This window comes from Vipera ursinii (genome assembly GCF_947247035.1).
Source record: "Vipera ursinii genome assembly, chromosome: 1".
Taxonomy (NCBI): domain Eukaryota; kingdom Metazoa; phylum Chordata; class Lepidosauria; order Squamata; family Viperidae; genus Vipera; species Vipera ursinii.
Window position 1 is genome coordinate 280,579,517 of NC_139512.1, and position 16,738 is coordinate 280,596,254.

The window sequence follows — 16,738 nt, forward strand, 5'->3', positions numbered from 1 at the left end:
GCAAAAGGGTATCAATAAATTTGTATGGGCAGGGAAAAGGCCACGAGTTAAATTTAAGATAATGCAGGATACACGTGAAAGAGGTGGCCTTAAAATGCCCAATCTTAAATTATATTATGAAGCTGCTGCGTTGTCAGCGATAAGTGACTGGATTAATTTAACACAAGGGAGATTATTAAATCTTGAAGGCCACGACTTGTTATTTGGTTGGCATGCATATTTATTGTATGACAAGAAGGTAGATAATGTGTTTAAGGTGCATATTTTAAGACATGCTTTGTTGAGAGTTTGGAAAAAGTATACACATAAGCTAAACTACAAGATACCTTTATGGGCAATACCGAAACACGCAATAGAAAACATAAATGTTGGGTTTAAACATGATGTGACTACATATAAGGAAATCTTAAGCTTGGAGAGGAATATATGGTGTTTGAAGCCGTATAACTTTTTAAGAGAAGAGAATATTGTTCAAACCTGGTTTCAATATGGGCAACTACAGGCCAGGTGGAAAGAAGTTCAGAAAGTTGGTTTTTCAATGACTGATGAAAATCTGGTAAAGCAAATTAGAAATCAGGGTCCAGCACATATCAAACGGATATATCTTGCATTGATAGAAATTGATTCAGAAACAGAACTTGTTAAAGATTGTATGATAAAGTGGGCTCAGAATATGCAAGAAGTTATCACAATGGACACTTGATCTGGGTGAGGAACGTAAAATTTACACAAGCTCAAAATTTAAGAGAGAATTTTTATAAAATGTTTTATAGGTGGCATTTAGATCCTAAAAAGCTTGCAAGTATGTATCCGAACTATCAACCTAAATGTTGGAGATGTGGTGGCGAAGATGCAACATATTTTCATATATGGTGGACCTGTTAAAGCTTTTTGGATTAAAATTTGGTGGAATATGCAGAAGATATTTAAGCAAAGGATAAAGTTTTGTCCGCAATTGTTTTTATTGGGTATAATTACGGATACTACTGTTGTGGACACTAAGTTGATGTTGAACTTAATTACGGCAGGAAGACTTTTAGTAGGTCAATATTGGAAGAAGGAAGAACTGCCGACTATAGAAGAATGGACTTTAAAAGTTTCTGACCTGGCGGAAATGGCAAAGATATGGGCTTATTTGAAAGACCAGTCGCAACAACGCTATATTACGGAGCGGGAAAAGTGGATTGATTACATCCAGAACAAATATGGGACCAAAAAGTTTCACTTAGCATTTGTATAAGTTTTGATGTGATAATAGTTGCTTGTAGTCATTTTATATGAGCTAGAGTGCGATAGACCTAATAGTTTATTGTTGTTAGCGAATGGTTGTTTATGATTGCTTTTACTTTTATACCTTGTATTTAGCTCTGGGAAGTCGGGGATGGGGAGGGGGGAAGGGGAGGGGGGAGGGTTAGGAAGGGATGGGTAGGGGGTGGGGGGGAGGGGTTGTTAAGGATAAAATGTATTGAAAAACTTTTCAATAAAAAAAACAAATGTAGACCTGTCAATCCAAATACAGATTAAGGAACAAAAATTAATGCCTAAACTTTCTCCAACTCTTTGGATTTAATCTTGAATCTAGAACACCTGGTTTAGAAGGGTGTCTGTGTCAGGGGTTCTTTTTTAAACCGTACCAAATTAGATTAACCCAGACTCAAAAGAGACACAAACAGTGGTGGGATTCAGCCAGTTCGCACCAGTTCTGCAGAACCAGTAGCTACTTTTTTGTTGTCCAGGCCCAGAATTGACTTCCGGAAGTGGCATCCACACAGAGAACTGGTTGTTCACATATCTGAATCCCACCACTGGACACAAAGTATTGGACCCTGGACCAAGTAGTTCTTTATATCTCCCTATAAGCAACAGAGGAGTGGGGGGACTTTTATTTTGCAAAACAATCGTATTCTATAAAAGTGATGTTCAGTAAGATTTCTGTGTGCATATGTGTGCACACACATGTGCGTGCATGGGCCACTTCCTATAATCCTTATCCTATCCTATTTACATTAATATTACAATATTTCTTCTAAATTACACTATTACAGTAACTATTGCTATTCGCAGTGGCTCAGTGGGTTAGGATGCTGAGCTTGTCGATCAGCTGGTCGGCAGTTTGGCGGGTTGAGTGAGCGCCTGTTACACGTCCCAGCTTCTGCCAACCTAGCAGTTCAAAAGCACGTAAAAATGCTTGTAGAAAAATAGGGACCACTGCAGTGGGAAGGTAACAGCATTGTGTGCGCCTTTGGCGTCTAGTCATGCCGGCCACATGACCATGGAGACATCCTCGGACAAGCGTTGGCTCTTCGGCTTTGAAAAAGAGATGAGCACCAGCCCCTAGAGTTGGAAACGACTAGCATGCATGTGCGGGGGAACCTTTACCTTTACCTTTATAGTACTGACTGTGCAATTGACTATACCTCCAAGTTTCCTTCTTACAAAACCTGTTCAGTCTTTTTTCCTTTCTCTGCAATTTCATCTATTCCCCCGCCCCTCTCTGTTAATGGCCCACTTGTAGAGCACTTGCAGCTTTTCAGGTTGAGCTTTGGCTTGCTGGGACTTTATACTTGGTTATTATCTGGGCTACCCATTCCCTCTGAAGGGAAAGGACCTTCTTTCTTTTGGCTGCTGCATTTTGCAATGTAATGGTAGCTGCAGAGCTCCAAACAGAAATGTAGTATCTGTTGTTATTCAGGGTCAGCCTGTGGGTTCGGCAGTTGGGTCGGACGACTCAGAGGAGGAGGAGGAGGGGGGTGTTGAAGAGCTTGCTGAGGGGATTGGAGAGCTTGCTGATGAGAGCCCTCAGCCAGGCCCCTCCCACCTGGTCACGACGGAGACCCAGCTGTGTGAGCCTGACAGCGTGGATGAAGATGACCCACAGCTGGCCCTGTTCAAGGATGCCCGACGCAGGAGGCAGTCAATCAGGAGTAAAAAGAGGAAGGCAATGGGGCACCTCGGAAGGAGGCAGAGAGAAGCCACGCCCTGAACTGTATAAAAGGGGAATGCGTGGGAGGGCTGGTTTGCTGAAGGCAACCGCTTGAAAAGCTCCTGTTTCTTGGTTTGTGTCTTGTTTGTTTTTGTATCAATAAATTTGGCAGGCTTAATTCCAGCCTCTTGCCTTCTTGTAAAAGGGGTTGTCCCTGCCTTTTCTGCAGGGCCGGTAGCAGGCTGGTACAGAACAGTATCATGTTGCACCCTAACCCTCTACTCCCATCCTGTCCTGTCCCCTCTCCTCCCACACCTGGGTCAAGGTTGCAGCTTTATTGTAGAGTGTATTATAGCATATTATTTTAGTGGAAAGCAGGATATAAATACATCAACATATAATACTGATTTAATAATACTGGCTATTATAAAATAATGATTGTATGGACCTGTTCCTGTTTATGAGTATACAAGTAGTCCTCATTTAGTGACCACAATTAAGATTGGCAGATTGGTCATTAATCAAAGCGATGTGAAACCATGAATGTGTTTATGGCCTTATTTCAGCTTTCCTTTGCTTTACAGACCTGCCAAGGTTGGAAATGCGAGGATTGGTTGCAAAGTTGCTTTTTCAGCATCATCATAACTGTGAACAGTCACTACATGAGGCAGTCACTAAATGAGGACTACCTGTAATAACCTCTCATTATTCGTATTGTATAAAACCGCACAGTGAATACCCTTAAAACGACTTCCAGAGCAATGAATAATAAACCATAATAAATATATCTATATTAATCATTTTAAAAGAGTCATAATATGGTTGCACAGACTCACTTTTATGTCACTTACTTTGATACATCAAGCAGGAAGTCATTCAGTTCAGTCTGTTTGGCCAAACCCTTGGATACCTGGTGCAAATGTTGGGAAGACTATTGCTTATTTAAGCAGAAGGACAGAATCAGAATGAATCTACAAACATAGCTATTACCTGTCCAGGATTTGCTAAGAAATAAAGCAAGGAAATATGTATATAAAATTCAAGCCTCACATACATTGTACTTCAGTTTGAGATTAATTGTGGAAATATGTATGCTAGTAACTTTAACCATACATTTGAAAAATGGCACTGTCCTGAAAACGATTCCCTGCCTTCTTTTCAGAAAAGTGGAGTCTTAGCTCAAAATACAAACCAGATCTGGACTGATCTCGGATTAAAAGGAATAATTAGTAAAGCCATTTGAAATACAGAAATGATAAAAAAGGCCTTCAGCTTACTGTCCATTTTTTGCAATATCCAAATATTACAGAACAAACTAATGATATTTTATGTCCTTACAATTAAGTTATTCCACCTAGGAAAACTAACATTTAATCCAGAGACTTACCTCTATTTGATGCATTGCTACTGAGACCCAAGCAAGGTTTGCTACTGCAACCTGAAAAAAACACAAACTTTGGGTTACTTGGAAGACATCAAAACTTTGTGTTTTGAAAAGTCTAGTAACACCCATATTTGGGTTATATAAGCAATAATGAAGGGTATGCATCTAGTAAAAAACGTTTATCAGTTTAAATGACTTCTAGGTAACGGGGTTACATTAACTACGTTATTAATTTTTCCATTAAATATTACTATATTTATCTATTTGATAAATACACTACTCAAATTATCTAGCAGAAAATTGAAATAAGAACATGAATTGAAACAATAATGTTAAAATATCATCATGTAGAAGATTATAGAAGTGTGCAAAACCTATGGCAATCATCATGTCTGAAATATGCCTTACAACAGGGGTAGGCAACTATGGCCCCTTTAAGACCTATGGCTGGCTCTGGAATGCTGGGAGTTGAAGTCCACAGGTCACAAAGGGACCACTCCTGTCTTACAACCCTTCTGAAAATGAGGGTGAAGGTTTGTTCTCAGAGCTTGTGGGTTGGTTTCCGAACATTTAGTTACCACGCTAGGTAACACCTTCAGCAGAGTTTAGGGGATGTCAGTATCGGTGTTCTTCTATTTATATCTCCCCCTCATCCTTCACCCAAGCTACAGTTATTCGACACTATTATTTTTGGAAAATTTCTTATGCTCTTCTACCTATAACAAAAGTGTTCCAGATTCAAAACAGGCAATGCCTTTAGTAGGGTTGGAAATGTAAATGAAATGCTTTTATTTAGTTGCTCATTTAATACAAGATAATAGCCACTCCCATCTCATAGTCTTCATCTCTTTATGGAAAGATAGCAGTACTTAATCATATTAGTGTCCAAGGAGAGCCTACATACACTGCCTCTAAAATGCCAAGTTACTCAAAGCCAGGAGTAAAAAATGAGATGGAAAGAAAAAGAAAAAAAAACCCTTTATCCTATTTTATTTGAACTCAGATGCTACCACCACAATATCTGAAAAAAATCTACAGCATTATCTATACCAGTGGTAGGCAACCTCGGTTCTTTTATGACTCATGGACTTCAACTCCCAGAATTCCTGAGCCAACCATGCTGGCTCAGGAATTCTGGGAATTGAAGTCCATGAGTCATAAAAGAGCCGAGGTTGCCTACCCCTGATCTATACCTATAAGTTATAACTAGTTATAAGTTTAGTCCAAGAGACACGTCAGCAAACACTGACTATTTGGATTGCTACAAACAAGCACTTTGCAATAGATCCTGTACAACAGGGGTGTCAAACTCAATTTCATTGAGGGCCGCATCAGCATTGCGGTTGCCCTCAGGGGGCCGGGTGGGTATGGCCAGGGTGGGCGTGGCCTACTGGGTGGGCGTGGCTAGAGTGTGTATGGCCTACTGGGTGGGCATGGCCAGCTCTACATCGTTCGCATCAAGGGTGCTTATGGGGGCCTGGGCAGGAGTGGGACGGATCTGAGGGTCTCTGGCAGAAAGAGGGTCTCTGGGCCAGGGCCAAGGCAGTGGGGGCCGTTCCCTCACTGTTTCCAGAATGGCTTCGCGGGCCACATGAAACCACTTCGCGGGCCGGATCCGGCCCCCGGGCCTTGTGTTTGACATGTCTGCTGTACAACCTTCCATTATTCATGTGAGAAGACAGAAAGGAGGGAGAGATTGGATAAAGAAGTGCTCTCCCTAAGGAGTCCCATCTTATTCTGTGCCTTGCTACAATCCAGCAAAGACATCTACAAATAAGATGGCAAAGGTATCTATAAAGAGGATACTTAAAGCCAGTTTGGTATAATGGCTAATCATCAGATATGATGATGGAATGTAGTCCAGATTCCCAGGAGGGAGGGAGCACATTCTAGAGAAGCAAGAGACAACTCAGTTCAGATAGTTTGGGTGAGAGAAAACGGGTGAACACAGCTCCTTCCTAACTGTTCCCTGAGTATATGCATCACTTGCTTTGGTTTGGCAAGATTCTGTCTATATGTGTGCAACCATTAAAAAAATCTGCTTGGAAGAGTCACAACATGTCTTTCTTGCTTTGGGAGACTGACATCAGGATAGAAACCAGGAGACTGTGAGTTCTAGTCTTGCCTTAGGCACAAAGCCGGCTGGCAGACTTTGGGCCAGTCACTCTCTCTCACCTCAACCCAACTTATAGGGTTGTTGTTTTGGGGAAAATAGGAAGAGGTATTAGGTATGCTTGTTGCCTTATGTTTATAAAAAAACTATGAAGGTGGGATAATAATCAAATAAATAAATAGAAGGATAAAAGTGCAGTGCACTGATATTAGTATTGTGGTCCTTCTTAAGACTGAATCTAGAAGTGTACCAAATTTAGCACTACAATTCCCTTATGGAACATTGAGTTTTTCTACTTCATGGGGCTGCCAGAGTCATCTTGTACAGAACACACAGTTCCAAAGTCTTTGCACTGAGCATAAGAGATTTCCTCTGGGTTTTTTCATGTATTAAACATAGACCTGACAGTGAAATGGGCATCTAAAGAGGAAGCAAGGTTGATAAAATTGGTAAAATTGGTCAAATCTACCCAGAGGAAGAAATATAACCAAACTGAACAATGGTAACACTCACTGCTCTCTGTCAGATTCTGCCACATGTTAGGATATTATCTGAGGCCAGGAGACAACTGGATCTCAACTGGTAGTGGTTCAAGTCAGCATGTGGCATTATCTGACCGTTTGCTTCTATTTAATAACCTTGGCTTGGCCATCAAGAAAAAGTTTTTCTCCTGATTGCAACACTGACACAACTGCTAAAGCCAAGTAGAATGGTTAGTGCAAAAAGCACTAATGGCCAAATAAAGGATGTTCTACTTATTGTCTTAGGCTCATGATGTCACTGTATAAAACTTTACTCCTGATCTGATGTGTCTCGGTAATGTCATTTAGCAATAGCATATCCTCAATATAATTTCCAACCACAGAACTACATGCTAGCTGCATAGAATTAAATATGAATATGCTCACTATTACATTTAGGATTTACCTCTTGATGACTGAGATGGAAAGTTTCATTACCCCATTTTCGATAAAGCTCCAGGATACCAATTAGATCTCCAAGCACAGTAACAATGGGCAAACAAAGTACAGACTTGATACCAGTCCCTGATTCCAGCCCAGTTCCTTTGGGAAACCGTTCATCCTAGAAAGGTAAATGCCAAAGAAGCTTTTATCAAAAAGCAACTTGAGTTTGTTTTTCCTTGAAGACTTTTCATTTTATTAAAAAGAAAAAACTGAAATATCACATTGGCATAAGTATTCAGACCCTTTACATATATTCATATACATATACATATATTATAGTAATTAAACAAAAGAAGATAAGACATCTGGAAGACACCCAGGCACCACATTGGGTTCAATCTAATGACAGTCTATTTGCATCCAAATGATTATAGAGCCTACAAGAACAATCTCAACTGGAGTGGAAAAGAGTTGTGAAATGGCAAACATCAGCAATGCTGCCTCAAAATACCTGCAGCAAAACAGATGGACTGCAGTGAAGCCACCTACATAGCTCTGATGTTATTTATTTGTTTTTCTTATCACTAGACAAACATAGTTGAAAATTTCAATCCTAGTGAATAAGCTATAAAACCTTCTGGATTTAGTCATACGTTTTAGCCAAAAATTAATAACTCTAACTTGAAGTCCTTGATTTTCTGAAGACATATTTGGAACCTTCACAGTAGACGTGCTTCTCATCCCATTCCCGACATTCCCCTTCAGAAGTTCCTTTCCACCAATACTCAGGAATTTCACTCCATCTGACTTTTTCTACTCAAGTAAACTACTCTTTAATGGTCTGTCCAATATTATTTTTAAGGAAGATAATCATTTACCCCCAAAATATCTTCTATTAATAGTGTTTTCCTAGTTTTGGCTACATGGGCAGATATTGTGGTGCCATATTTAACTGGTCCTACAGGAACAAGTACCGGTTGTCCATCCTTCACTCTTGGTGGTGTGAACATACAAAGACTCTGAATAACAAAAGGGGGAAAAAAGAAAGTCCAATTAAATTGTTTCCACAATGAATCATTAAACACATATGAAATCAAAACCTTTCACATTCCATGTTGGTGCTGCTAGAAATATGACAAAAAACATTTAAAATTATTGTTTTTTTTCAAGTTGATCTCATGCAGCCAGATGAACAGTAACAGATTGACTATTATTACTTATTACATAGACCAATCTCAATTCATAATTAATATTCTATATCTCATGAATGACCATCTGAAAGCTCAGAGCATGTACCTACCTCAAGTCTGTATAATCAAACTCATTAGAACATCATGTGAACTTAAATATGAAACTATGGATAAGAAAATAAAAAAGAACTTAAAATATACATAAGCTACACCACGTAGAACACACAGAAAACTAACAAAAAAAGATCCAGTGATCTATCGAGTCTGTCCTTTAAAGTTTTTGTTTTTGTTTTCTATTTATTTATTTATTATGTTTCTAATGTGAAATAATACTTTCTAATTCCATATGTACATATCAGTAACATCTTCCCATGCACTAGGATGCCTTCTAGAATTCTGTACACTCAAAATGAATTCCAGTTATCTATGGGACAAACTGCCTGTATGACTTCTGCTTGACCATATCACAGCTACATAGCACTATCACTTTGTGGGATCTTCTCACTAATAGCATGTGCCCTTATGCAACTACATGCCCTGAGAGTCATCTGGTCCTAACCTTTTAGAGCAGACATGTCAAACTCACGATGTCATGTGACATCGTGTGATATATCTGGATTGTTTTGCCATTACCGGCAATGGGGTGGGCGAGGCTTCCGTGTGACACATCCGGTCCACAGGCCAGCAGTTTGACACCCCTGTTTTAGAGCTTCCATAACTCCTTTTTTAGACTTTGTAATCCTTTAATTTTGGGTAGAGTCACAAACAATGATCACATGACCCCAGAACATTGCAACCATTGTAAATGGCACATGCCATTTGTCAAGTGCCCAAATTTTGATCATGTGACCATGGGGATGGTGCAATGGTAGTAAGTGCAAGGACCAGTCATAACTCACTTTTTTCCAGTACTATTACAACATCAAATAGATGCTAAACAAATGGTTGCAAGTCAAGGACTGTCTGTATTATTACACACACTCCTGCCCCTGCGTGGTCCATTGTATTCTTTAAGTGAGTGTTTGTTTGGTTTTATTTATTTGATGTTATTTACCTGATGTTTTGTAAACTACATACTCTGTAAACTACCAAAAATCACTTTGTGATTAAAGTGGCCCACAGTCAATAAATACAATAAATAAATGAAATATGAAAGTGCATTTGTCTAAATGTCTTACAGTGCTCTTACAATTAAGAAGCCTGGCTTGTTGCTTGTCTATAATCATATTCATCTGAATGAATCTGATTTTTACAAAGTTATAAACCACTGCAATAGTAGCTCTATATTTTGAGTTGCTACCAGTGGTAATTCTTTAAAATTCATATGAAGGCGGGGGGACCCCAAATATTTGAATTCATTTATATCACCACATACACTGAAATCAGATATGTATTTCCCCTACAATATTGAGGATCAACACCTGAACACTAGCAAATATGCTTTGGGTGATGAATACTTGTGTCAGTCAATTTCAAAACCCCACTGTTGAGTATTCAGTTAAGACCTGTAGGAACATTGGTATTCATCATCTCTCATCCCCTTTATATCCTTCACTAATTCTCTCAGCATTTCATCTGGAGCAAACAAATCAAGCATGCATTTCAGATTTATATTATTACCTTGTCATCTATCTGCATGAGTAGACTCACAAACCTAGTGTTAAAAAACAGACTTTTTTTCTAAGCAGATACTCAACAGTTACTATTCTAATTCAGTCTTAACTCAGTTTTTTTGTACTTTTCCTTCTCATTTCCTACCATTCCAGTCTCATTTCCTACATTCATTATTGTCATCTAGCTGAATAATGTTTTTCCTGAATTGTATTTACATTTATATTTATTTATACATTTCTTCAGAATGTACATTTTCCCCAAAACTCATTTCTGATTTCTCTATTACCTGAACGTCTATATGCAATTACTTACCAACCTATGAATTCCTACTTATGAACCTACCGAATTCCACTCTACAAGCACTTGTAGCAATTTAGATTATACCTATTTATTCAATTTATAAATCAATTTTATGTTGTACAACTGAAGGCAGTTGTAAAGTACTGACCTGATATTTGAAATAGGAAAAAGAGAGATCTTGCTTGGAAATCCTAATGATGAGTTTGGGTCACAGCCTAATGGTCAAGACTAGTCTTCTTGGTGGCAACACCCAATATGAAGTATTCTCTCAGAAAAGCATGCTGCCTCACTGCCACTGTCACTAATGCTCTCTTAGTTTAAGCAACAAATGATCACAAAGATTCTAGTCTATGGGGATAGGTTAAACACATGTAATGCTCAATTAATTTACAGTGTCTTTTCAATTATGTAATTCTATATTTACTAGGCTTGTCTATAAGAATAATTGAAAAGAGGTTTCACTGCCAAAAAAGGTCACTAAAAGTATTGATCAGAAATATGCTGAGAGTTCCAAATAGTTTAATATAAATAAAGTAGTCCTAGTGAAATGCCAAGAAATCATGTTGGGAAAGTGATAATTTAATGCAATGTTGATTATGAAGGCAAATATATGTGTCCCAGGATAATGTCACCAAGACCAGAGGTTTAGTCTTCCAAGCTTTCGGACTTGTGCTGGAACTCATCACACATTCTGGTGAGAGAGAAGTTCCCTGAGGATGGACTTTGGCACTAGCCCGAAAGCTTGGAAGACGAAACCTCTGCTCCTGGTGACCAACTCGGATTAGATCCTGCAATATTATTATTATGAGTGTTGTGATTCAGGGTCAGCCTGTGGGTTCGGCATTTGGGTCGGACGACTCAGAGGAGGAGGAGGGGGGTGTTGGAGAGGTTGCTGAGGGGGTTGGAGAGCTTGCTGATGAGAGCCCTCAGCCAGGCCCCTCCCACCTGGTCACAACACAGACCCAGCTGTGTGAGCCTGACAGTGTGGATGAAGATGACCCACAGCTGGCCCTGTTCAAGGACGCCCGACGCAGGAGGCAGTCAATCAGGAGTAAAAAGAGGAAGGCAATGGGGCACCTCGGAAGGAGGCAGAGAGAAGCCACGCCCTGAACTGTATAAAAGGGGAATGCGTGGGAGGGCTGGTTTGCTGAAGGCAACCGTTTGAATAGTTCCTGTTTCATGGTTCGTGTTTGCTCTCTTTGCTCTGTTTATGTTTTTATGTTAATAAATTTGGCAGGCTTAGTTCCAGCCTCTTGCCTTCTTGTAAAAGGGGTTGTCCCTGCCTTATCTGCAGGGCCAGTAGCAGGCTGGTACAGAACAATGAGATAATGTAGGGAAAGCTGAGCTTCTGAGGTGAAAAGCAGAAATCTCCAGCTCCTCTACCCAAAGTCCTCTGTGTCTACAGAATATGGATCTGGTTTTTGCTTTAGGAAAACTGTCTGACAGTTCCTCCACCTGTCTTTGTCTTACCTCACATCCTCTCCTTGAGTCTGATGTATGGGACAGATACTCTCCTACTTACTTCTCAAAGTCAAAGCTAGATTCTCCACAAAAATTGGGGAGAAATATATAATGCAACCTGTTGGTTTAAGCTTATTAACTGGTAATATACTGTAGCAATAACAATCACACTTAAACTTATATACCGCTTCACAGTGCTTTACAGACCTCTCTAATTGGGTTACAGAGTCAGCATATTGCCCCCCAATAATCTGGGTCTCTTTTTACTGACCTCAGAAGGATGGAAGGCTGAGTCAACCTTGAGCCAATAAGACTCGAACTGCTGAACTCCTGGCAGTTGGCAGTCTGCAAAATTAGCCTATAATGCTGCATTCTAGGAGTTGTGCTGCATGGTGCAATTATCTATTCCTCCTAAGTTTCCCCATCTTATGTGAATTAAAGGAATAGGGGCCTCACAGTAATCCTTCTTGGGGGCAGCCCCTGTACTTTGTCTTATTTCTCGGGATATCACATCACTTTTAAGGTTTTAAGATGTCTGGGGTATCTGAGTGCTATGGTGGTCCTAATGGTACAGGGCTTCCATATGGTAAATATTTCCATTTTTGTTGACTATATGTTTCTGGTTTGACAATGTAATAGGCAATATACCCATTTTTATATCAATAAAATAAAAAACTAAAAGATTGCCATTCAAAGAAGGACAGATCCCTTCTCTACTGACCCAGTGTAGAAGACAGAGTGTTAAATTTACAGGAAAGCAGATTCCAAGTAAATATTAAATGCAATTTCAGAATAGCAACAACTGTTTGACAATGAAGCCAATTACTCAGTCAAACAGAGAATCTCTTTCTCAAGATATCTTCCTGCAGAAGCTAAAAAAACCCCATGAGATGGAGATACTTTAGTTGGATTCTTCGCTGAGCAGGGAGTGATTTAGCCCAAATCTTGCATAATGGAAGAACTAAAAGAGGCTGCAGTATTTGCTTGTCTACAAATTATAACCTATCAGTACTGTATCTCAGTGCTTACAATGTACAAGGGCAATTCGGAAATAAACCTCTGTTTGGTTATCAATGATAGACACTTGCAGATGCAGAACTTTTATTATACATATCAGAAAACTACAACATGACATTACTTTTTGACATAATCACCACTCAAACTGAGATTTGAAATTCCTTAGTAGTAGTCGCTCGGTGCCAAATCTGGGCTATTGGGGGGGTCAAAAATATCCCAACAGAACTGCTCCAAAAGTTCTTGGGTGTATCTAGCAGTGTGCAGGTGAGCATTAATGTGAGCCTTGGTGGAGCAGTGGGCTAATGCCTCCTTAAGTAACACCAGCTGCCTACAATTAGTGCAGGTTCGCATCCCACCAGGCTCAAGGTTGACTCAGCCTTCCATCCTTCCAAGGTAGGTAAAATGAGGACCCAGATTGTTGGGGCAATTAAGCTGACTTTGTAGTAATGCCGCTTGGGGTGTGTGTGAAAGCCCTAATAAGCAGGCATATACATAGAATGAAGGCTACTGCTAAGCTTGTACGCCGCCCTGAGTCTTCGGAGAAGGGCGGGATATAAATGTAATAAAAATAAATAAAAATAAATAAAAACTAACACCACACCAAAAGTCAGCATGCTCCCAACCTTGTTATGGATGGCTCATCTGAATTTTTGTAATGTTTCCAGTAGACTTCTGAATTGATGGTTGAACCACGCTCCATGAACTTCAGTAGCAGTACTCCGTGGTATCTTCACATTTGGCAGGATTTTCTATGGCACCACTTCCCTGCGCCCTGTGCGTTCCCACAGAGAGGGCCTCCTCAGGGTGCCACCGATCAGAGAATGTCGATTGGTGGTCCCCAGGGGGAGATCCTTCTCTGTGGGTGCTCCGGAGCTGTGGAATCAGCTACCGGTAGAGCTCCGGATGGCGCCCGATCTTCGCTCCTTTCGTCGCGATCTCAAGACGTTTCTGTTTGCTCAAGCCGGCCTAGCCTGATGGGGATTGGTGGGGTTTTTATTCTTGTGTTTTAATTTTAATTTGGTGTATTAGAACTTGATTCCAACTGTTTTAATATGGGCAATTATTTAATCTTGTTTTAACGTTTGTATTTAGTATTTTATTCTGCCCTGTGAACCGCCCTGAGTCCTCAGGGAGAAGGGCGGTATATAAATATTATTAAATTAAATTAAATTAAATTAAATTCTGGTGTGGTGTTGGTTCATGATAATGCTCGCCCGGACACTGCTAGATGCACCCAAGAACTTTTGAAGCAGTTCCGTTCGGATGTTTTTGATCACCTCCCCATAGCCCAGATTTGATGCCAATCAACTACTACTAAGGAATTTCAAACCTTGTAAGATGTTATGTCAAGTGCCTCAATTTGAATGGCAATTATGTTGAAAAGTAATGTAATGATGTACCGGTAGTTTTCTAACGTGTATAATAAAAATTCTGCATCTGCAAGTGTCTGTCATTACCAAACAGAGGTTTATTTCTGAATTGCTCTCGTATATACTGCTTTTAGATCCAGGGCAAAAAGTAAGTTTCCAACAAGATGCACCCACAGTGCTGATTGATTTAATCTAGTAATTTGGTGAATTTTAAAAAGGAATCATTGCAGAGGATGTTTGAAAAGTATACAAAGAAGAAAACTATTTCAATAGTTTAATTCATCAACTACATTTAAGAAACTAGATGGCCTAAAAAGTTATCCTCTGTGAAACTTTGTGCAATATATTACACAAAACACCCTGGAAAGGAGATTATTTCTATAAATTAGTTTTCCAAATTTATACTTACATTATTGCATTCTCCCAGGAAATACAGTGCAAACCCATCAGCCTTTGTAGCTGCCAAAACAATGATTTTAAAAAAGTTAAAAATGATTTATGTTCTATTTCTGAATACAGTGCTTTCCTATGAGCATAAGTATATATTTTAAACATTAACCCACTATATAAAGCATTAAACATGAAGAACTGCATAACATAACAAAAAAATTAATCCTGCATTCATATATTCCATGAAACTGGAACATCAATGTCAATGTTTAAATATCAGTAAGTACCGTAGTCAATGGAATTACCTTACACAAAAAATATGTTAAAGAGTAAACAGCTACTGTTATAAACAAGAGTTCAAATCTATGTAAGCTAAATACTGACATATTTTACTAATTAAATGATTTATTCAGTAGAAACTGAAAAATACAAGTCATATATATTGTACTACCCAAAAGAACGGATTTGAAGTGCTAGAGCAACTTAAGAAAAATATTTTCCAATCAAATTTGTTGCTCCCGGCATGTTTACCCCATTACTTCATGTTAATAGCTTGCAGCTCATTTCCTGCTTTGAATTCCAACTTCTTTGGATCCAGAAGTCATTGCTACCTCATTAGTATAATCAATAATGAAATCTTAACTCTGATGTAATCACTCAGGAAACAGACTGAGTGAATAAAGGCACAACATCCATTGCTTAACAACAGTATCTAATACCAGCACTGCACTGAAAGGTGTATATTATAAAATGGGAAGATAAGGAAAAACAGGAAATATTCATCTAAAACCATCTGATTCCTACATATAAAGGATAAATGCAAACTACCTATTGATTGTGTCAAAAATTAAGCTTATGTTTTTACACATGCCCTTTTTATCATTACAGTGAAACCTTAATTTAGTAAAATTGGATGCATGGAACTTTGTATGCAATTCTTGCAATTCATTTATATAATTACATCATTACATAAATGATATAAATTGATGGAAATAATTTAACATAACACAATTTGTGGCATTTAGGAAATGCCATCATTACACAAATCAAGCAAATCATCATTATTATATGATTCTGTATGTAACAAAATCCTATTCCTCCAATTAGTCTATTAGATTGTACAACAGCTTGTACCAAATTAAGATTTTATGATTATACAATATAAGAAAATACAGTATCTTTAATTCACTTTAATTTTTTAATTCATTGACTGATTCATGAACTTCTATGTCATCAATTCCATTCAACCCATGATGGCTTAAAGTATTAAGATCATTCATGATTCATATAACCCTATAAATAATAAAATATCCACAATGAATATAAAACATGATACGGGTAATCCTTGATTTATGACCATAACTGAGCCCAAAATTTATGTTGCTACATGAGACATTTGTTAAGTGAATTTTCCCCTATTTTATTACCTTTCTTGCCACAGTTATTAAGTGAACCATGGCAGTTAAGTTAGTAACATGGTTTTAAGTGAATCTGGCTTCCCCAATGACTTTGCTTGTCAGAAAAGGCAAAAGATGGTCACATGACCTCAGGAGACTCCAAACGTCATAAATATGAGTCAATAGCCAAGTGTCTGAATTTAACCATAGTGATGTTCCAATGGTTATAAGGTCTGGAAACAGTCCTAACTCACTTTTTCCAATGCCATTATAACTTCAAACAGTCACTAAATGAACCATTGTAAGTCGAGGACTGCCCGTATCATTCTCAGGAAATGATTACAGATTAAAACATCCACAGTAAGCAGTAAAGTTTGGCTCTGAGTGCCGGAGTATAGTGTGAAGGAGGACCTGGGTGCAGTGCTGGGATGGAGAAATTGCTCAGATGGAGGCAGTGAATGTGCTACAGAAGCACCAGAATCTAGGCAGAGTCTGTCTGTCTAAATTGGTTAGGATAGATATGGGTTGTCCTCAGTCCCTTGGGGATGGGAAACTAGGTGGGAAAGAAGCCAAACAGGGAGAGAGGAGAAATGGTACAGGAAGACATTGCAATGGTGATGGGCATGGGTAGGTATAGCTGGAGATAGCTTGGGGAAGGGAGCTCCAGCTTTATA

At 38.9% G+C, this 16,738-nt stretch overlaps 1 protein-coding gene across 1 annotated transcript in view; it reads right to left on the reverse strand.

Moving 5' to 3' along the window:
* Window positions 1-16,738, reverse strand: part of PDE10A (phosphodiesterase 10A) — a gene marked incomplete at its 3' end in the record, with an annotated part of 143,835 nt that overhangs the window by 53,359 nt on the left and 73,738 nt on the right. Inside the window, exons 5-9 of the mRNA XM_083366377.1 lie at window positions 14,687-14,736; window positions 8,204-8,344; window positions 7,348-7,503; window positions 4,311-4,361; window positions 3,775-3,833 (exon numbers count right to left, since the gene is read on the reverse strand). Coding sequence (XP_083222503.1) covers window positions 3,775-3,833; window positions 4,311-4,361; window positions 7,348-7,503; window positions 8,204-8,344; window positions 14,687-14,736 — 457 coding nt within the window. The remainder of the gene's footprint in view (window positions 1-3,774; window positions 3,834-4,310; window positions 4,362-7,347; window positions 7,504-8,203; window positions 8,345-14,686; window positions 14,737-16,738) is intronic.